The sequence below is a fragment of the Sebastes umbrosus genome, chromosome 18 (assembly GCF_015220745.1).
Source record: "Sebastes umbrosus isolate fSebUmb1 chromosome 18, fSebUmb1.pri, whole genome shotgun sequence".
NCBI lineage: Eukaryota > Metazoa > Chordata > Actinopteri > Perciformes > Sebastidae > Sebastes > Sebastes umbrosus.
The window spans coordinates 25,462,421-25,483,922 of record NC_051286.1 but is presented as its reverse complement, the minus strand read 5'-3'; the positions used below and the strand labels follow the sequence as shown (position 1 = coordinate 25,483,922).

At 41.6% G+C, this 21,502-nt stretch overlaps 1 protein-coding gene across 3 annotated transcripts in view; it reads right to left on the bottom strand.

Moving 5' to 3' along the window:
• Positions 1-4,012: 4,012 nt before the first annotated feature.
• LOC119477578 (delta(14)-sterol reductase TM7SF2-like) overlaps positions 4,013-21,502 on the bottom strand; it is a 58,967-nt gene continuing 41,477 nt past the window's right edge. The window contains exons 1-14 of one of the 3 annotated variants that reach the window (XM_037751722.1): positions 18,517-18,718; positions 16,558-16,732; positions 15,682-15,906; positions 14,556-14,654; positions 10,643-10,832; positions 9,959-10,155; positions 9,434-9,488; positions 8,936-9,130; positions 8,738-8,841; positions 8,242-8,367; positions 7,519-7,687; positions 6,658-6,738; positions 6,311-6,433; positions 4,013-5,354 (exon numbers count right to left, since the gene is read on the bottom strand). In XM_037751722.1, the coding sequence (XP_037607650.1) occupies positions 5,194-5,354; positions 6,311-6,433; positions 6,658-6,738; positions 7,519-7,687; positions 8,242-8,367; positions 8,738-8,841; positions 8,936-9,130; positions 9,434-9,488; positions 9,959-10,155; positions 10,643-10,832; positions 14,556-14,654; positions 15,682-15,906; positions 16,558-16,722 (1,890 nt within the window). In that variant the 5' untranslated portion in view covers positions 16,723-16,732; positions 18,517-18,718 and the 3' untranslated portion in view covers positions 4,013-5,193. Of the gene's footprint in view, positions 5,355-6,310; positions 6,434-6,657; positions 6,739-7,518; positions 7,688-8,241; positions 8,368-8,737; positions 8,842-8,935; positions 9,131-9,433; positions 9,489-9,958; positions 10,156-10,642; positions 10,833-14,555; positions 14,655-15,681; positions 15,907-16,557; positions 16,733-18,516; positions 18,719-21,502 lie in introns of those variants that run through there. The other 2 variants (XM_037751721.1, XM_037751719.1) reach the window with 2 other exon arrangements.

Here is a 21,502-nt window from a genome sequence, read left to right as displayed (position 1 = left end):
CAAGCACGACACTGCAGCCACGCCCCCTAGTGGAAACCAGGAAAATAGCATGTATTTGCCATATAGGGGCAAACATGAGAAAACGGCTCAACCTGGTGGAAGCGAGAAGTGAGCGCAAGTGTTCCGTCATCTAATCCACACTATCTCTGGTACTACAGATAGGTTTAATACGTTCAGAGCGCATATAGACTGTTTCAACGGAATTGCGTTGCTAGGCAACAGCTTGGGTCCATGTTTACTTCCTGTCGGCTGATGTCATTCAGATACACCGCAACGGGGAACACATATTTTTATAAGGTCCTCGCACTGCGACAGGAAGCAAACTGAGACACATTTGGAAAATGTACAAGTCAATCACACATTCTTTACAACATGGCAGTGGGCAAATATGCTGCTTTATGCAAATGTATGTTTATGTTTATTATTGGAAATCAATCAACAACACAAAACAATGACAAATATTGTCCAGAAACCCTCACAGGTACTGCATTTAGCATAAAACAATATGCTCAAATCATAACATGTCAAACTGCAGCCTAACATGGTACCCATAGAACCCATTTTCATTCACATATCTGGAGGTCAGAGGTCAAGGGACCCCTTTGAAAATAGTCATGCCAGTTTTTTCTCGCCAAAATTTAGCGGTTGGTACCGACGGATTCCTCAGGCTTTCTAGTCTCATGATGCCAGTATCTTCACTCTAGCTCTAAAACTGAGCCCGCTACAACCAAAAAATTGCATTAATGCGTTAACGCAAATTTGTTTTAACGCCACTAATTTCTTTATCGCGTTAACTCTGACAGCCCTATATATACAGCGGGATATTTGTGTGATTTTAAACAGCCGTCTATGCAGATTACGCTTCAACTAAACGTGACATAAATAGACCCGAAGCATTAAAAAAATTGCGGGCGGTCTTCGTGAGTTGTGATCGATACATTTGATCAAATGGAAGCGTAACTTTTTTCGTGAGACGTGCGAGTGACGGACGATTCTAAAAAACGCTCTATATGGATTGGCTCTAAGTGTCGATAAAAAAAAAAATGTGTGCCATATGCATCAACACAGTGATCAAACAATTAAAAAGCCCAACATGTCCCTAGTGATGCATAAGGGTTAAATGAGTAGAGTTGTATTTGAAGTAGATGGCAGACAATCAAAGGTAACCCAGTTTAAAAAGAAGCAGCTCAGCATGTCTCATTTATTTAGAAAGGATCGTGGACTCTCCAGACCACGAGATCTCCCCGTTCGGTGGAACGTTGACCCCTTTTTTAAACCAACGTGTTTGTACCATCATACTCCGAAATACCTCGATTTTATCCAAAGCATATAGAATATGAATTTCTTTCATATATATTTTTTTGTTTTTTTGTTTTTTACCAACAGAAGATATATTTGAGATCATTTGTATATTTTTGTAAATTCACACAAAGCCACATTTCACGTAGCTGAAATGTGGAATTCTATATGCAAGAACCATGAAATGTTTTGTGAACGAGCTGGCAGAACCGGGGAACGTAGCGGTCCGCTCTGAAGATGCCATCGCATCCTTTTGCCTTAGACAGCGTTTCACACGGGGAATATGTTTTTTTTTTAGCGCTCCATCCCATACGCCGGCCTCCACAATCCCACCGTTACAAAACATTTCAATGGTTCCTAGAGTTTTTCAACTACTTTTTGAAATGACAATGTGTACTTAATTTATGATTGCATAGTATTTAATCCTTCTCCTTCATACTTGAAATTACTTGAAGTGTGTGCCTGTAATGTTAACGATACACCGATACAACCACTTTATAATGCGAGGGAACATATAATTCAAGTGCTGACACATTATTGCTGTTAAAGATGTCCTATATAAACCCAGACTGGGGGGAGCACTGTGATCCTAATGAACACTAACTAACTAACACACCTCAGAAAGCACAATGTCGGTGCTCAGTAGTCCTGCTATTGACACCATCTGACTGAAGCCATCAGGTGGTGTGAAGCAGCTCGGATTCTTGATTTTAATGGCCTTTTTTAACAGCGAGATCAGTTTGGACCGCGGAGAATACAGTTTGTGAAAACAAAGCATGGCACTTAGTAATTTCCAGCAATGATAAATATTGTTTTGAACAATATTTATTAGCTATATTTGTTTCTCCCATCCACAAGAATTCCTCCTGTTAGCATTCCAAAAAACAAACAACAACGACCCATGAGCACTGAAGTCGAGACGACTCCTCTGCTTTGGCTGTGCCTTCATTTTGTGATAGTTTTTCTTTTCTGTATCCTGATATATAGTCGCCATGAATATGAGCTCAGTCCCAAACAGCTGTCCAGGAGTGGACCAAACCCAGATTAATAAAAGAAAGAGATCTAATCACCTGTACTTCTGGCGTAAGACTGAAAGAAGAATCCTGTGTTGTCATGATATGATAACCTCCCTGTTGATGGAGGGAAACAGAAAAGTGGTGCATGCACCTTTAATTCAGTGAAAAGCTAAAGTGACTGCATTTTAATCTGTTGACATGTCTAACTGTTGTTTGGATGTACGACTATTAGATTTCTAAGTTTGATGTAATTGGATTGAGATGATATTAAAAAAAAAATGATGATGACAAATTTAACAACGGTTTTGTGTATTGACGTTATTGTAAAAAAAGTGTTATCGCTTCAGTGCACATCACCTCTTAGTTGCTATGGTAATGTATGTCATTGTTGCATTTTAGAAACAGAAAAATGTGATCAGAAGTTTCTGATGTGGTTCTCACCAGCCAGCATGCTCAATTTCTAGAATCCTATCCTAAGTAATGGTATACTATGATATTTGTATGGCATACTATTGACATTTTAATGACATTTTATGAAATACTTTAATATGACTTTTTTTCAACATATTTACTATGACTTTTTTATTTTTTTCGACATACTATACTATTTTTTTTTTTTAAATTTCAACATCCTATACTATGACCTTTTTATTTTTTGGACATACCATAATATGACTTGTTTCGACGTACTATACTATAACTTTAAAAAAAAAAAAAAGAAATTAGACACTATATGATGACTTTTTTTCAACATACTATACAATGACTTTATTATGACTTTTTTCGACACCTTAATTGAAAAGAAAGATGAGGCGAGCAGACTCAATACTTTGTAATAATTTATATTTAGAAACTGCTTAACAAAGAACAAATGACTTTTAGGCAGAGTTCTGCTGGTTATAACCCTCATTACATTTGCTTTTCCATATTGGACCTTTACATAGATACTTTAAAAGCATAGTGAATGTGTTATTAACTTATCTAATAATAAAATTCCTCCACACTGAGAGAAAACGGACAGTGTCTTGTAGCACTGTTTACCACAGATCCTGTCAACAAGCCTACAAATGAACAAAGTCTTTAAAGTCTCTTTATTTTATTCTGCATGTATGAACAAGCTTTTTCCAGCCACCGTCACAGGTGTGATTCATCCTTACTGACAGCCTGCTGGACCTGTTTACTTCTCATTCATTGTTGTCATATATATAAGTACATCCAACTTATTGCTTTCTCAGACTGCCAAACCAAGGAAACAAGTTTACCCTCATATCAAGGAAAAAAAATATATATATCACCATTATTTGTCCTGGGGCATACAGGAGGGTGGCGTCTCTAGTATCAAACATGTTTTCTGAGTGTTACAGATCATTTGTTTTAATACATTTTGAAGTATTGTCCAGAAACATGGCAGATCTAGGTGTAAACATAACTACAGTGGTCAAAATTACATAGTTAACTTAAAAAATCCATATTAAATATCTAATGAGAAAGATTACTATTATCGCTACTGTCACCTCTTTTAGTGAAAATAACAGGATTAAAAAAAACAAAAACAACCAATATTTACATGGTATTCAATCAGCACAGCATAACAAATGCTACCTAGTCTAGTTGCTACTTATGAACTCATCTACAGCTGCACAGGTGCAAGAAACACTTTTTTGGGCTCACAAATGCAGTTTGTAAATGCTAACAGCTCTCCATGTTGTCACAGTATACACTTCATTAAAACGGTCATTGTCATGTGACCTGCAGGTTAAAGCTTAAATAGGTTCAAACCAAATTCATGTGGCAGTGGTGGGAAATTAACAACCAGTTCATATTAGAGAATATGCTCCATAATCTAGCAGAACAAAGTCCAGATGGTTTCATCAGCACCATAAAAATGCAGGAAATAAAGTAGTTAGGAAGGGTCGGGGTTAGATATGACATGTGTGATGTGGAACGGTGCCACGTGTTCACAACAGATACTAATGCTATTGCTGGAATGAAAAACTAAGTTTCCTTTCTTCAGCAGAGACATCACGCTCATAATTACACACACTGCCTCCCAGAGGGCACAATGAGCACTGCAGAGTGAGTGAACCTGAGGTAGAAAAGCCAAATCAAAAACACTTTGGGACTGATAATATCAGAAAATAAAATATGCCTCAACACATTAGTGCATTTTTCTTGAAACCTCCAAAATTATTTAACACTCTCAATTCAAAACTAGATATCTATATCAAAAGATACAACGAAATTATTAAAGACAAAACTTTTCTAATTCAACTTTGTGACAAAGTTCTGGGTCCTGAGAAAGAACACGAGTCCTTGTTCCACTGTGCAGGTTATTTCAAAAGAAAAAGCCTTTTTCATCCTTCACAATATACACAAGCAGTAGAATTATAGTAGGAAGGCGTACTTACAACATTATTCATAATAGCCAAGCTGATATTGTAACATTTTGAATACGGAAGCAAAGAGTAAAACTTACCACAATGTTGCAAATGGTGAGATATTCTTGAAGTATAAAAACAAATGTGTATATACAAAAATATACATCCCAACAAGACATTCCTAGCAGAGGCGTTGGTAGTTTTCTCCCCACATTTTGCAAACTTTTAAAGTCTATATTTGAGTATTTTCTATTAAAAAAGGAAAATCAATAGTTCACAATACCAATGAGTGCCATTTGTCTTCCTTCAAAAAATTCAGAGTACTGTAGCTCCTTCAGTCCACAATCAAGATTTGAAAAATTCTTGGTTTAAGAAAAGATTATTAAAAGTCAAATCAGTCAATCGATCCATTCATATTTGAGTTTTTTTTGGTGAGGCTTCACAGCCGTAATATTGGGTTGAAAAAGGCCTCGGCTCGGGAGCGTCCAGCGGCAGGTTCCTCAGTAGACACGAGGAATGATCCGGTAGCGAACAGTCCAGCAGTACTCGTCCCACGCCGAGCCGTACTTCCTCCTGCACTCGCTCATGTCGCGGGAGTCTCGGTGCACGAGCAGGATGATGAAGTAGATCATGTAGTACCATGGCAGCAGGTGGCTGAAGCCTGATGGTGTTGATGGTAGAAGGGCAGGGAGGACAGGACATTTTAATCTGACTGTTCATTTATCAGTTGGTAAAAAACTATGGAATCTGTTCTAATATGTTTATAGCATTGTTATCATGTTTCAAAGGTCCATGTCCTCTGATAGTTTTGTCACCATTTTTTTTTTTTTACCAGTGGACACGCCTAACTAAGCAAAAAGGTTTCTTTCCGATGGCTTCCTGGTTATGACAGATTATTGTCTGAATCTTACCGCCATCTGTCATCTACAACAGCTGATGCTTACGTTAGCCTTCACTGTCAGCTGATTAACAGCCGTCTGAATACGACAACTGTGTCTCACACAAGCTGCTGAGAAATGAAGCCAACGCGGAAGTACCAAAAACTGCAGCCGGCTCCAAAAGCAAGTCAATCCCCGTAGACCTCCATGTTAAAACCATGGATGTGTAAAGAGAACTGGATACAGCGTTGGAGGCGGAGTTCCGTTCATTTCTCTGAGAGTTGCTCAGTGGCGCATGAAGCCAAAATGGCTCGACTGGCGAGTGATAAAGTACCCGGATCATCCAGCGATCTTCCGCATCCATCGGGCCCATAGAGCAGGCGCAGTAGCGTTTCCTTTAACCCCGCCTCCCAGCCCTCAGCCTATTTATATATCTCACCTGTTTAAATTATATTAAAGCTTAAAAATAGGCATAAATGAGGGCGCGGCCACTTTGAGTGACAGGTGGGTGCCATACCAGGTTGCTGTCATCAATACCTTCTAATTAATACTGTAACATTATACAAATAAAATAACATTATATTATATCATTATTTTAGCCAGGATAGTCGTGACATGATATACCTGCAGCCATGGACAATACTAAAAGTGCTCTGCCAGTCCTCTGACGCACTGATCACTGGCCTTGATTCATGAAATGAGTGCTCTTGGTGTTTGACTAAATGTGAAGCCAACTCACCACAGGGTAGGGACCAGGCCAGAGCCATCAGGAGGTCTCCCAGGTAGTTCGGGTGGCGGACAACACCCCACCAGCCAGACACCAGCAGACTCTTCCCTGTTGCCGTGGGTATCCTCTTCAGATCTGGAGAGAACAGGAACACAGACGGAGGTCACCAGAGAAACAGATGGACAGAGAAACAGATGGAAAGCAATCTGTCATTAAACTCTGATTTAAAAAGCAAATGTATGAAAAATTATTTTTCTCTTCGAAGGCAATAACGAAATGTGTGTGTGGGGGGGGGGGGGAAAGGTCATCTCATTACACAACCATGACATGATGAACCTTCAGCCTGCAGGAGAACTTACGAGACAGTTTGGGGTCTGATGGGTTTCTCCTGAAGGCGTTCTTCTCAGAGTTGGACTTCCTGAAGATGTAGAAGCCAACGACTGAAAGACAGAGACACCAAGAGGAAAGTGAAATGTTAACTTCATCTCTTTGCAACTAAACAATTAGTGTTTTTATAAAATGCCTTTGACATTTCTCATTAAGTAACTATACATGACCTCAAGATAAAGTAACAACACCTAGAGACACATGCAGTCATGTGATCAAACAATCCAAATCCTCAACGGAGATACTCAGTGAGTGACTTCAGTTCTATTTCATTGTACCTGACTGCCAGACGACGGTGCTCTATCTCCATGAATCCATAAATGAATAACTGAATAGTCAAATAATCAGGTCCAGCCCTAGTCGCTTTTCATTCAGAGAAAATAACTCTTTTTCCCGTCATGATTTCAATGTGCACGCAGCACCAGCCTCAGGTATCCAGCTGGAAAGCAGACGGTCCGCGAGGCAAAGTATCATGGGAGTAACGTTAAAGTCTAACGTAGTTTTAAAATGTTTTTCCATATGTTGTCATGTATGAAAAGACCCAAAATGAACACTGTAAATAGACTACTTGATTACTAGAAGCAGATTATTTAAACAGCATTTGTATAGGAAGGATTCTGTCCCGAGCTGTTTAATCCATAAGAGCAGTTGATGACTGAAACCGTGAAAAACCGTGATCACAACAAGTGGTTTCCACTGATCCTTTAATCAGACGCTGCTTGAGTGCTCTGCTAGTGTATGATAACTGTTGTTTAGAGGGTTTGAGGCACGCTCTAGCCTAGCTTGTGTGCCACTGATACATTTAGCTTTGTTGATGCTGTGCTCCTACTTACGTTTGAGTGTGAGGATGGCTGTGAGGGCGGGGATGCTCAGGGGGTTTGGGTGTCTGACCAGGTAATAGGCCTGCAGGGTGTAAGTGAAGGGAACCCACACCAGATCACCAAACGCCAACATGAAGCCAAAACCATCGTGCATCAAGTCCATGGTGGTCAGAATGGCCTCCTGAGACAAGAAACACACCGTCATCAATCTTTATGAAAGTCAGATGGGTTTACAACTAGTTTACCTGACCATACAAGTCATCATTTGATTTATTTATTAGAGCTGTGTATCGGCAAGAATCTGCCGATACGATACGTATTATTATACAGGAGTTACGATTCAATATGTTGCAATATTGTAAGTAAGGTGATTTTTTTAAATACATTTTTTGAAAAAAATTATAATATAAAGAACACACCATCATATGCATAGAGAATCTTTTCGTTTTTGAATCAGAACAGTGGAATAATCTGTATTTGCATTTAGTCCCTGTAACATCCATCAGCTCTACTTTTTGTGCACTCTGAGCCACCGTCTGCCACGAGTCTTTACATGTAAACTATTAATTAGAAATCAATAGTGTTTTTAAGAATCAATATCACAAAGCATAATATCACGATACTCGTGTATTCATATTTCCTTACACCCCTATTATTTATCAGTGTGTTCTATCAAACTCCCTTTGAGTGATATTTGTGAGAAAGTGTTTTTGTCCTGTGCCGAGCCGAGCGTACCTCGTTCCAGAGGCCGTCCACCACGTAGAGCAGCTGGAAGAGGTTCACGAGGATCATGGAGTAAGACGGAGCATCCAGATTCTGATGCTTCATCTCAGCCAGCGCCATCGCAAAGTTGATCAGACACTGAACAAAGAGACACAAATAAAATCAAAAATCATCATGAATGCTGTGTAACCATTTGTGAAGATACCCGCTGTGACGACTCCTGCCTTTCCCTCTCACTCTTTTTGACATGTTTGGCTCAACTTGGTTTGATGACCCATGTTCACAAGCTGCTATAAAAACTAAGCTGAAAGTCTGCATTACCCTCACAGCCACGAGCAAACACAAGGCGTTCATGGAGCTCATGCCTCGTGTGTGTGAGGTTCAACATAGAGTCCACATGTGGCCACCAGAGGGTGCAGTGTGTGTAGAAAATGACAGACCCCATTGAAACACTCACTAAATGGATTTATGAAACAAATGTTTGCTTTGGTGTCCCGTAACAACTCACCCAGCCGATCAGACCGGGGCGCATCTCGCAGAAGAACTTCAGATCAAACTCTTTGATGCGGGGATTGAGCTCATGTCCTTTGAAAAAGTCATAAACCACGTTGCCTGGTGAAATAGAGGGAGAGAAAAGAGATGGAGAAGAGGACAATACAGTGTGTGTGTGACCAGTGAGAAGGTAACTCTGGATCTGTCCTCTTACCAGAGCTTCCTCCCAGTGCCAGCTGCTCTGCTGCAGCGTAGTGAGAGCGGACATACAGGTAGACGCTCAGCAGGACGGAGATGATGAAGGAGGCCGCGGTCAGCTGCAGGAAGTGGCTGTGGATGTAGGTGAGGTCAACACCCTGGTGCACCGCTGCTGCTGCTGCAACTGAACTCACAGAGATGGCAAAGAAACCTGGAGGGACACGGAGAGCTTTAGATGGACACATGGACAGAAGACAAACTGCTTGAAGTTCCATGAAGACTACAAAGAAAAGAAGTTATATGATGATGTTCAACATGTCAAAAAGGACGGCAGAATCATCGTCCTTAATGCTCTGAGCCTGTAGTGATCAGTTAAAGTAACAGAGGAGCCAGCACCTCAACATTAGTTGAATTGGTGAATGGTAGTGAAAACATGAATTCATTCAGTCAACTGAGACTTGATTGTAGAGAAAGTTGGAGTTGGAGACAGAGCGCTCCCTTCACACAGCCTCACCGTTGGTTCTGTACTTCAGCCTCTCTCCAGACCTCAGCGGCATGCCCTCGCTCAGCTACACAGAGGAACACAAGAAATACACCGGGATCAACAGCTGACCAAGAACACATTCTAGTAACTCACTCACTCACAAGTAAACACAGCTAGAACCTGCAGACCAACTGGATAACAGCCACAGACAGTCTGTTCACAGGTCGGCTTCTCTGGTAGGTTTCACTTCACTTCAGACGGGAGCTATCGACCAGAAAAAGTAATGCGCTGGTTCACGTGCGCCTTTCCTGTACCAGTTAATCCAGAGAGCAAGGTGCTGGGTTCAGTGAAATACTGTACTGATGATGACTGTTGCACCTACTAAAAAATCTCACAGACTGTTTGAATATGTGCTATGTAGCTATTTTACTAAATAGCATGTTAGTATGGAATTTCCGACGCAACCCATTTGTGTTTAACGACACTGACTTCATTTCTCTTAATTAACTCGTGTATTGATTTTGGTGTGTTCAGTTCTCAGTTCTTCTCACTCACCGTTCCAACAGGCAGGATGTAGAGCAGGGCCTGGAATAAGATCCAGAGGACGACGAAGCCAAGGGCCTGGGCGTCCCAGAAGGCCTCGAGAGGGGGCAGAGGAGGAGGGAAGTTGGCCAGACTGGGGTCGTCCCGGTTCCCTTGGAGAACCAGGAAGAGAACCCAGGCTGGCAGGAAGAGCAGCCAGAAGTATGCTCCTGGAGGAGGGAAGGGACAGTTTGATCAGGTTCAACTGCAGATAGAGTAACGGTTATCCTCCCTAACATACAAGGTAACGCACATCCAGTGGATCCTTTTCTGAGAAGCTGTGCAGACTTTATGAGAGCACAGAAGTGTTCTGTTAACACCAACATGATTCTGTCTCCACCGGCACTGCCTGGATCCAACTAATTTAGTTCTCCCAGTGATTAATAGGACAAGATATTAACACCAACAAACTAAATCAATATACAGTATAATGATGAGTGAAACCACTGCAATGCAACAGTCCTGTAATAAATACATTTATCAAATATATGCTTTGTTATTGTTTACACTGAGCCAGAGAGGCGATGCTAACACAAAACACAGCGTCAAACAACAGAGAATGATCATACATGAACTGAAGTGTGACTGAATACAACTGTTGCTTTAAAGATCGTTTCCGGGCTAGTTGCTGCATTTCCTGTCCATCCTGTAACCTACCTATCTTCCCTCCAAAGTCCAGCGGGGTGGAGACGGAGGCAGCAGGAGCTGCAGCCAGTTTGGCATCCTTCTCCTCCAGCTGCTCTGGTTTGGCCTCCACTGGTTTGGCATCTCCGTCGTCCTTCCTGCGCCGCAGATTGTAACGGCCTTGGGTCTTCTCATTCTCTGCCTCGACCACAGCCGCGGACTTCTGAAGAAGGATTTGGGATTATTAAAACATATTTTCACAGTAACAGATTTGTTTTATCTAATTAGTCAGACCTTTAATAGAGTGGTGCAGGAATGAGTCCCAAAACCCAGAAATGAGTTTTTGCATTTTATCACTTCCGGTTCCCTCGTCTGCTAAACATTAGATAATATTTCTATTTAGTGTGGGCTCCATATGCTAGCTCCGATAGCTTGACGGAGGAGCAGAGGCTAACAACAAAGGGACAGGGCTTAGCGAAGGGTCACTTAGCTTGTCAATAACTTGGAGGGGGGTTTCTTTTGGGTCAGGTATAACGGACGCTTCATGTTATAGAGTGCTGCAGGAATGAGTCCTAAAACTGGGAAATGAGTCAGCATTTTAGCACTTCCGGTTCCCCCGTCTGGAAGTCAATGGGTTTTTATTTAGATGCCTGAAATAATGTCTGTGGTTAACACAAGCTGAAGAGATTTTAACGTTTTGTTCTACGATATAAAATATGTCAATAAATACCCCACTCGTGAATTTTGAAGCCTTTATGTGTCTTTAAAAAGGCGGTTGCTAAAAAGTGGCTAAATGAGACTACTAAACATCATCACGCCGACTCGTTCTCCTTTACAGCCTCGTTATGTTTACTAACGCTCATGTGACCGTGTTGTAGTTCGTTTATAGCCTAACGTTAGCTTTTTACTTCTGGCGATTGCATTCACGCTTCAACAATCATAAAGGTTGTGTTTATTTGTGAAGATTATCTTGCTGAACAAAACATATAAGTATTATAAATGTCTGTTTGCCACAGAGCTTATTTCCTGCAATAATCCAAAACCCAATGGAATAATCCCATTGGCTTTCTGTTGAGGGAACCATGGTGATGCTAACTTCCTGGTTGGACTACAACAATACATCATCCCTGCAGCGCTCTATGGAGTTAAGCGTTTGAATGCATTTTTGATTAAATACTCTCTTGGGACAGGAGGGAACTTGACTTGACTCACAATGTTCTATTATTAACTATTCTAATTGCTATTTTCAGGCTAACTTCACTCAGCACTAGTGTGTTTAATCCACAATGATATGAAACACAAGTGGTGGTTAAGATAATTGATCTTCTAAATCATTAGATGACTGAAACAATGATAAACAGCAGAGAGTAGGCAGATGTGTGTATACAGTGTGTGTATATGTACTGTGGGTTTGCCCTGAGACAAAAGATTTCCTCATATACAAATTAAAGATAAAAATGGTAAAAGGCTTTTCTACTGAATGAGAATCCATTTTAATTCAAATCATAAACCAAAGATTAGAAATGTAATCTAAAGCTCCCCACCCTTTACAGCTCTTGGGGGTGTATTCAAGTTACTGCTCTTCACTCAAGTTCTTTAGTAAAGTTCAACCTGTTGATGAAGTAAGGCTTTACTTCCTCTATTAACTAAAAAATACTTCACAAAGCTATGACTGAGCTCCTGGGTTTTCTCACAAAGCTTCTTCCAGAGGGTATAACTATCTAGGATTAAAGATCAGGTCCCATAATCATACAGACTAACAATGACTTTAGAGGCTAGCTGCTCTCAGGTCAGCAATCCTACTCAGAGATCTGATTCAGACAAAACAAAACAACAAAAGATTGAAATAACATGTAGGATTTATATATCTCAACACCTTTAGGAATCACCAATATCTAACACTCTACACTTTGTCTACACGTAGGAGACTAAAAGGCAGCGTGTAAAGAAGTGGCACATGTTGGTACGCCATGTGACCGGCGGCTAAATTAAGCCGGATCTTGTGAGGGGAGCCTCTCTCAGCTGGAAAACACACACACACACACACCCCCAACGTGCATACATCATGACATTCCTTTAGCTCCAACTCACCTCAAAGCCCATTCACTACCACACAGCGAGTAGCGCCTCAAACATCACTACTACACAGCGAGTAGCGCCTCAAACATCACTACCAGACAGCGAGTAGCACCGCAAACATCACTACCAGACAGCGAGTAGCACCGCAAACATCACTACCGGACAGTGAGTAGCACCTCCAACATCACTACCAGACAGCGAGTAGCACCGCAAACATCACTACCACACAGCGAGTAGCGCCTCAAACATCACTACCAGACAGCGAGTAGCGCCTCAAACATCACTACCGGACAGCGAGTAGCACCTCCAACATCACTACCAGACAGCGAGTAGCACCGCAAACATCACTACCAGACAGCGAGTAGCACCGCAAACATCACTACCAGACAGCGAGTAGCGCCTCAAACATCACTACCACACAGCGAGTAGCACCTCAAACATCACTACCACACAGCGAGTAGCGCCTCAAACATCACTACTACACAGCGAGTAGCGCCTCAAACATCACTACCAGACAGCGAGTAGCACCGCAAACATCACTACCGGACAGTGAGTAGCACCTCCAACATCACTACCAGACAGCGAGTAGCACCGCAAACATCACTACCACACAGCGAGTAGCGCCTCAAACATCACTACCAGACAGCGAGTAGCGCCTCAAACATCACTACCGGACAGCGAGTAGCACCTCCAACATCACTACCAGACAGCGAGTAGCACCGCAAACATCACTACCAGACAGCGAGTAGCACCGCAAACATCACTACCAGACAGCGAGTAGCGCCTCAAACATCACTACCACACAGCGAGTAGCACCTCAAACATCACTACCACACAGCGAGTAGCGCCTCAAACATCACTACTACACAGCGAGTAGCGCCTCAAACATCACTACCAGACAGCGAGTAGCACCGCAAACATCACTACCAGACAGCGAGTAGCACCGCAAACATCACTACCGGACAGTGAGTAGCACCTCCAACATCACTACCAGACAGCGAGTAGATCCGCAAACATCACTACCACACAGCGAGTAGCACCGCAAACATCACTACCACACAGCGAGTAGCGCCTCAAACATCACTACCAGACAGCGAGTAGCGCCTCAAACATCACTACCGGACAGCGAGTAGCACCTCCAACATCACTACCAGACAGCGAGTAGCACCGCAAACATCACTACCAGACAGCGAGTAGCACCGCAAACATCACTACCAGACAGCGAGTAGCGCCTCAAACATCACTACCACACAGCGAGTAGCACCGCAAACATCACTACCAGACAGCGAGTAGCACTGCAAACATCACTACCAGACAGCGAGTAGCGCCTCAAACATCACTACCACACAGCGAGTAGCACCTCAAACATCACTACCACACAGCGAGTAGCGCCGCAAACATCACTACCGGACAGTGAGTAACACCTCCAACATCACTACCAGACAGCGAGTAGCGCCGCAAACATCACTACCAGACAGCGAGTAGCGCATCAAACATCACTACCACACAGCGAGTAGCACCTCAAACATCACTACCACACAGCGAGAGGCGCCTCAAACATCACTTGTTGGGTTTTTGTAATAGCATCTATCTGACAAATCTCATTTCAACTCAGAGAGACTCAACGGTAGAAAAGCTTGTGAATAAAAGAAGTGTCATTGATGCTTTCTATCTACAGACATTGTGTGTTCAGATGTTCACGTATTCTGGAGTGTATTTCATCACTTTGGTTTGTGTTGATGTTCATGTGTGAGCTGAGAGGAGCTGGACGATGCCACTTTCTGAACCTTTCATATGACTAAATAAATAAATATGGAGCTTTTTCCACACAGAAGAACATTGTTTTTAAGTACAAAATAAAACTCACCTCGTTCACTTTGTTAGCCGTGTTATTCTCCTCTTTCTGTTTCTCCTCTTTCTTTTCCTGCTTATTGTTGCCATTGTTCTCCGCTGCCTTTGACTGTGGCTGCCCATCAGACAATGGAGAGAGATTGATGGAGATGAAAAGAGACAAAAAGGGGGAAAAAAGCAACGTGAGGAAGAGGCAGAGGGAACGTGACGGGTTAGAGACACAAACTGACACATTTCCCCACAACGACAAGGTGCTGATGATTTAGGACATTTGATGATAAACTGGATCTCACCAGACAACTGAGTTCCTTTTTAAAATAAATGAATGGCACAACTTAAATTCCAGTCAAGTCACTTTGATTATATAGTCCAACATCACAAATCACACATCTACCTCTATGGGCTTTAATTTAGTTATTTGTACTGGACCAAGACTTGTAACGGTGCCATCTCATCTACAGTGACGTTTCCTTTTTTACACTTCATGTTTAAATACCAAAAAAGTCACAAGTTAGCTAAACAAGTGTAAATGCTAACTTTTGGCGATTAGCGCCACCTCCTGACAATAATAGGAAACATTATTGAGAGAATGGCATTAGCACTGAATATTATTAAATATCATTAACAGTTTGATGGTTGGTTATTGATAACAAAGAAGCTCTATTACAATCAAATACATGTAGAATACTATCGGCTCAGCATCAATGTGAGTTCAGTGATGTAATGACCCTTCCTTCTTTTATATATTCTTTGGTTCAAGGAACTTTCAAGAAATCAATGTGCTGCTCTGGACCAAAGTCTTTGTTGCCTGGTAACATTAACAACAAAATATAGCTCCAGAAAAAAAAACGGAGTCAGTAGAGGCTCTGCTTAGTGTTGCAACCTTTAGATTAATGACTTTGCTCACATTTAGCTGGCTACTGTACATTTTTCATTTCAAATTCCACACAGGCTATAATTCCTTTAATAGATTATATAAATTTGGTTTGGTTTGACGAGGCAATAGTCCACTAGGCCATGTTACTCTATAGCATGACATAACGTAAACAGTATCACTGTATATGGTACAGTATCTGTACATCAGCTTCTCCAACATCACCAGTGCTACGACAGGAGAACGAGAAGGCAGCTGTGGCACTCACCAGGGGACTGAGTCTGACTTCTACTGAATCCTTCAGCTTTGTGTCCATGCGAGAGGACGGGTCGCTCTCTGTTATAGCTGCAGCAGCAGTAGCCGCCGCCGCTGTGCGGGAGGACGAGCGCCGCGTGGTCATTGCTGGGGAGCGCGAGCGGCTGCGAGGGCGGCCTGGTGATCGAGAACGGGAGCGGGAGCGAGAGCGGGAGCGGGACTGGAAACCAGCAGCATTCTGAGGGAACAAAAGAGGAGATTGCAACCATTATTAACAACTGTAGCGTGTTTTTATAGGCGAAACAGAAAAGATATTGATAAGAAGTCTGACTCATCTTGTGTATAATATATAAACTTTATATAAACTGCAAGGTGTGTGCAGTACAATGGCCTTCCTCCAAATCATTTAATAATTTAGACATTTTAATAATTTGTGTTTCAGCACTGGGCAGTCTCCTAGCAGTGTTCCTACATATTGGCTATATTCCTGCCACATGGTCTTGACAATGACAGGACAAAAATATTTTTTTAAAAGAAACCTAATATTCTTAGAGTTGATATGAGAACTACTTTTATGTGCCTGAGTAGAGAGTGTACGAGGTAGAGCAACATTCATGAACAATGTAGATGTTAAGCCATTGAGTGGGGTAACAATTTAAGCTTTAGCTCCATCTTAATGTTTCCCTAACAAACTTTGTTAACTGATTAATATCCTTAACCCCGTATGGTTCGAGTCTGTACTACCTTTATAACTGACAACCTAGAAATCTAATCTAACCACTGAAAAAAAAGATGATTACACCAAGATACTACACAAAAGTATGTTAGATAAAACTGTGAAAAGAGAGTAAAGTTCAGAGTGTAAGTCTCTCTGGGACTCTGGAGCTACCTTCATATCTTGCTCCTTGAGCTCCAGCTCAGTGCCGTCCTTGTAGATGACGGTGTAAAGCTGACTTTTGGCATCGAAGCCCAGCACCTTGACCTCGTAATACAGGCTGCTGCCAGGCCAGCGGCCCATCACCATGTCCCCTCTCTGATACTTCACAGAAGGCATCTTCACTGACCTGAGAATGAGTGAAAGACAAGAAAGAGGAGCAGACAGAGGGAGGACATGTAGACGGACAGAGAAAGGAGAGAAATGAACAGGTAGGAAGGGAAACACCAAAGGAGATGAAAGATCATAGTTATTTTAGTCTTTCATCTAAACAGTGTACGCTGGGTTTTTAGGCATCCCATGTATGGAATCATTTACTTAATTAGAAAACTGTCAATGCAGTGCAGACCTAATCTGCTACTGTTCAATACAGTGAAGGATAAATGTATACAATGGCAGCATTGTCACTGCACCCTGCCCTTTCTGTTTCCATACAGTCCACTGAAGCACAGCATGAGCTCAAACTTCAACAATCTGCTTCAATGACAACTAGAGTGGCATCTCTAAATCTCAATGGGCTCATTGTCACTCACACTGGCAGTTACATGTTTGACACAACTTTCTGTCTGTCCACTGCATTCACATACTGTGCAACACTAGTTTACATCATTCTGTATTGTTAAAGGTCCCGTATCGTGCTAATTTTCAGGTTCATACTTGTATTTTGTGTTTCTTCTAGAACATGTTTACATGCTGTAATGTTCAAAAAACTTTATTTTCCTATATTTATATAGGACTTAAACCTGCTTTATAATAAAAAAAACATGAAAGTCTCACTTTTCTACAATATGGGACCTTTAAGAGACTACATATACCAGACTTTATCTAATAATGTAAACCATCTAACACAATCTAGTAACACTAAGCAACAAATGAAAACTATGCTTTTAAATGAACTATACTGGAGGAAAATACAACCCGTCTCCTCTTCGTTTAGACTTGTATTGTCTCCTGATCAGTTTTCATTGAGTTATTATTTATGTTTTGGTATGAAGTTACAGTAATAACGATGATTTTGGAGCACTTTTATTCATTATTTCGTTAACTTTACCTGCTTGTTTTAACACTACAGTCCACAAACTAAAGATGTGTTACAGTTTGAGCTTGGTTAAGCTACTTCTTGAATAGTAGTGAGTTATAACGGTATTTTTTATGACCTGTTTCTTTAACGATGTGCGCCGTTAGCTTTGTTAGCTTCAAGCCAAGGCCTATTGAAGGAGGCTAGGACACGGGTCTTGACGTGGGGTATAACGCATGCGCAGTGTAACCGAAGCTGCGGTCGTGTGTTGCGATTGGCTCAATTTCAACGAGTGCAGGCCAGATTTTACTGCGCATGTGCAATACCCCCAAAGATATGAGTCATTTATGACGCGTGTCCCAACCTCGTTCAATAGACCTTGGATCCAGCTGACGTTAGCAGAGAGGAAGGAGGGAAAACGTCACACATTCAAAAAAACAAACACATCTGTCAAAGAAGCAACCTGAAAGCTCTGAGGAGAAGTTCAGACACACTGAAATGAAGTGACGGTATCCCAGTGAAAGATATTAAAACATGTAACTTTAGTTAAGTTAATGCGCAGGTTAACGGTAATGTTAATGTTATTGTTAGCGTGGTAGAGTCTAACTGTGAGGTTGTCTCTGGCTGAACAAGCACCGTCTAATTTCTGGAAACACTAGTGCCCATAACGGTAGCGTTACAGTTCACGTCACGTTTTTAATAAAACTAGGAGCCATTAACGGGAAGGTTTGCCAGCTCATATATAACATTAACAGTTGCTCCAGTATTTTCATTACTTGGACCAATATAACGCTAAATAAGTTAAGATTCCAGGAACTAGTCGGAGCCTAGTCTCCGTTAACTCAGCAGTTTGTTATTTTGCATCACCAACATAAACGTTGGACGGAAGCACTTACCTTGTTGATACACGAGTAATTCCAATGACTACAACTAATAATAGTCCTTGACAAGACGAGTGAATAATAACTTTAAAACCGTACGGTGCTGGCGGGTTTAGCGCCGCCCTAGATGATTGTGATTGGGTTAAAGAAATACAAACAAGCCGCAGCGTAGTGTTTGGAGTGAGGTCTGTCTGCGGACTGACTGAGAGGGGCGGGACATGACACCGGGGGCGGAACCTAACTACGGCTGGCTGGTTAGCTAGTTCCCTAATTCCACCGTGGGTACGTCCCAAAGCTCTTAATTTTCGTTTCCTCGCTCCTCGATTGAACCGGAAGTTGTTCTGGTGCGCCATTTTGAAGACCGTCCCAAAGCCCTTATTTGTGCATCGAGGATCGAGGATCGAGGAGGCTTGCCGGAGGAGCTATGAGCGAGGATACACCAGTGTATCCTGCACGGAAGTCTTTTACCGACCGACACGCCCCCTTATTGGATATCAGTTACTGATTGGACGCTGCTGCTGATCAGACTGATCTGATAACTTTACCTCTCAACATCACTGGAGTTTTATACCGGAGTGAAAACAGATCACAGATTAAACGTTTTATAGTTTAGTTGTCTTCTGATTCACTATCTAGTTCAAATGTGTGTTAATTGAAGCTCTGAGCAGCAGCAGAAGGACCTGCAGTAGCTCTGCATCACACACCGTCAGTGAAGCAGCCTGACACTGAGAGGGGTTTATAATACCTGACAAATGGACTTAAAATAACTTTCTGCATTTTTTAGAATGATTTTTCTTTTCATGATCTGTTATTTCCCCCGTTAACTTTTATTAATAAACTATTAAAGTCAGAGAGAAAAGGAGAGTCTGTCTGTCAGCAACAAACACCTTTTACATAATTTATCCTCATTTCCATTCAGTCACATGAGGCTGATAATTCCTGAACGTCGGTTTGATATGAGTTACATCATTTACATTTTCCCTTTAGCCTAATAAATAATGTCCAGTGTTCAAAAAACATCAGTCATATTCTGGGTTATTTAACTCACAATCAGAATATCAATAACTACAGACGCTAATAATGAATAAATAGTATAAAGAGCACTTGTCTTTATTAGTATTAGTACAGTTCAGACATAAACAGCTGTTAAAGCTGACTGACAGCTGATCCAGTTGTGGTCAGCTGCTGCTGTCATCAGAAACGGACGTCACTTCACGTGACGCCTCAGAGGAAACGACCGTCTCATGTCGCTTAAATCGTATTTCCTCGTTTCCTCTCTCCTCGCATGGTTTCCTTGCGTCTCTCCATGCTTCCCTGATGGGAGGGACTAAGACGCAAGGAAAAGACGCAAGTGAGGGAAACAGGGATGCAATTAAAAGCTTTGGGATGCAGCCCATGTTTTCATGCTACACTCATACCATGTCATAGGTGCGTTACCGCCATCTGCTGGACTGGAGTGTGGATCAGAAGATTAGCAGGAAAAAAAAAAATGCATTTCTGTATTGTTCTTGTTACTCTTAAGTCATTAAGTAGAAGATTGCATACTTTCCATGATGTCTTCCCGAGTTGATTCCCAGATGTAATATTGTGGTTTCCATCAATTAGTCCTGATATTAATGTCCTTCTTTCTTCATCATACCTGTTGCAATCTATCACTACATGTTTGTTTCCAGTGCATTGCAGTGTGCATAGTGGGCGCTTGCGCAGAAATAAAGTGAAACATAATCATAAAAGTAATGATTTCATTAATAATTCCCACCACTGCACATAGAGTATAAAATATTATCAAAAATAATGATTTGATTAATAAGTACCACCACTGCACATAGAGTAAAAACAATATTAGAAAAATAATGATTTGATTAATAATTACCACCACTGCACATATAGTAAAAAAAAATATTAGAAAAATATTAGATTAATAATTACCACCAATGACAGAGTAAAAATATTAGAGAAATAATGATTTGATGAATAATGACTAGGGGTGTGACGATTCACTCAGCTCACGATACGATACGATACAAGATATTGGGTTCACGATCTCGATACGATACGATATTGTAACAATAATTTTGACAAAACTGGAATGATGAAAATATATGACTGAAAAAGTAGCTTTTTATTCAAAAGAGACAAAATGCCAATCAATGCTGTTGTTTGCTCTATAGTTCCATTTTTTATGGTATCAGTCCTTCCTCCTGTCCTCTGCTGATGTCACTCATCAGGTAACGTTAGGGCTGGTAGGGGGGGCTTTGTCTCAGCCAGCTGATCAATTTACCAGTAGGATACATGACTAACTAACCTAAACAGTTGGACTAAACAGCCTACTGCCAGCTTTAGTCATTTAACGTCATTCACAACTCAACTAAATAACTTATGTGTTTACAGTTAGCTGTTAGCCACCAAGCTAGCGCGCTCTGCTTATGTAAACAGCAGCGGCGGAGGATGAGAGACAGCAGACGGAGCAGATTGAAAAGTTGCTTTCCTACATGTTTAACCGTTTTTCACCATCGTGTTTATGATTGTTGAACAAGTGTAATAACGTATTTTGGCTTTACACTTTCAAACTTCTATTGCACTTATATAGCTGTCAACTCGCCTCCACCGCAGCTGACTGCGCTGTGTGTGTTGATGTGTGTGGAGCTCTGACCAAGCGCAGCAAGGCCTATTGAAGGAGGCTGGGTCACGGGCGGACATGGCTATGACACATGCGCAGTGTAACTGAAGCTGCGGTCGTGCTTTGCGATTGGTTCCATTTCGGCAAGGGCAAACCAGATTTTACTGCGCATGTGTTACATACTCAGCCTCCTTCCATAGGCCTCACAGAGCAGCAGGAAGAGGTTGCAGCTGCCCGGGGCCCGTATGTACGTAGCACCTATTATGCCCTGATATCGCGATTCAGTATTTCATCTCGACGATGCATATCGTCACGTTTATATATCGCGATATTTCGTTGCACGATATTTCGTCACACCCCTAATAATTGCCACCAATGCAC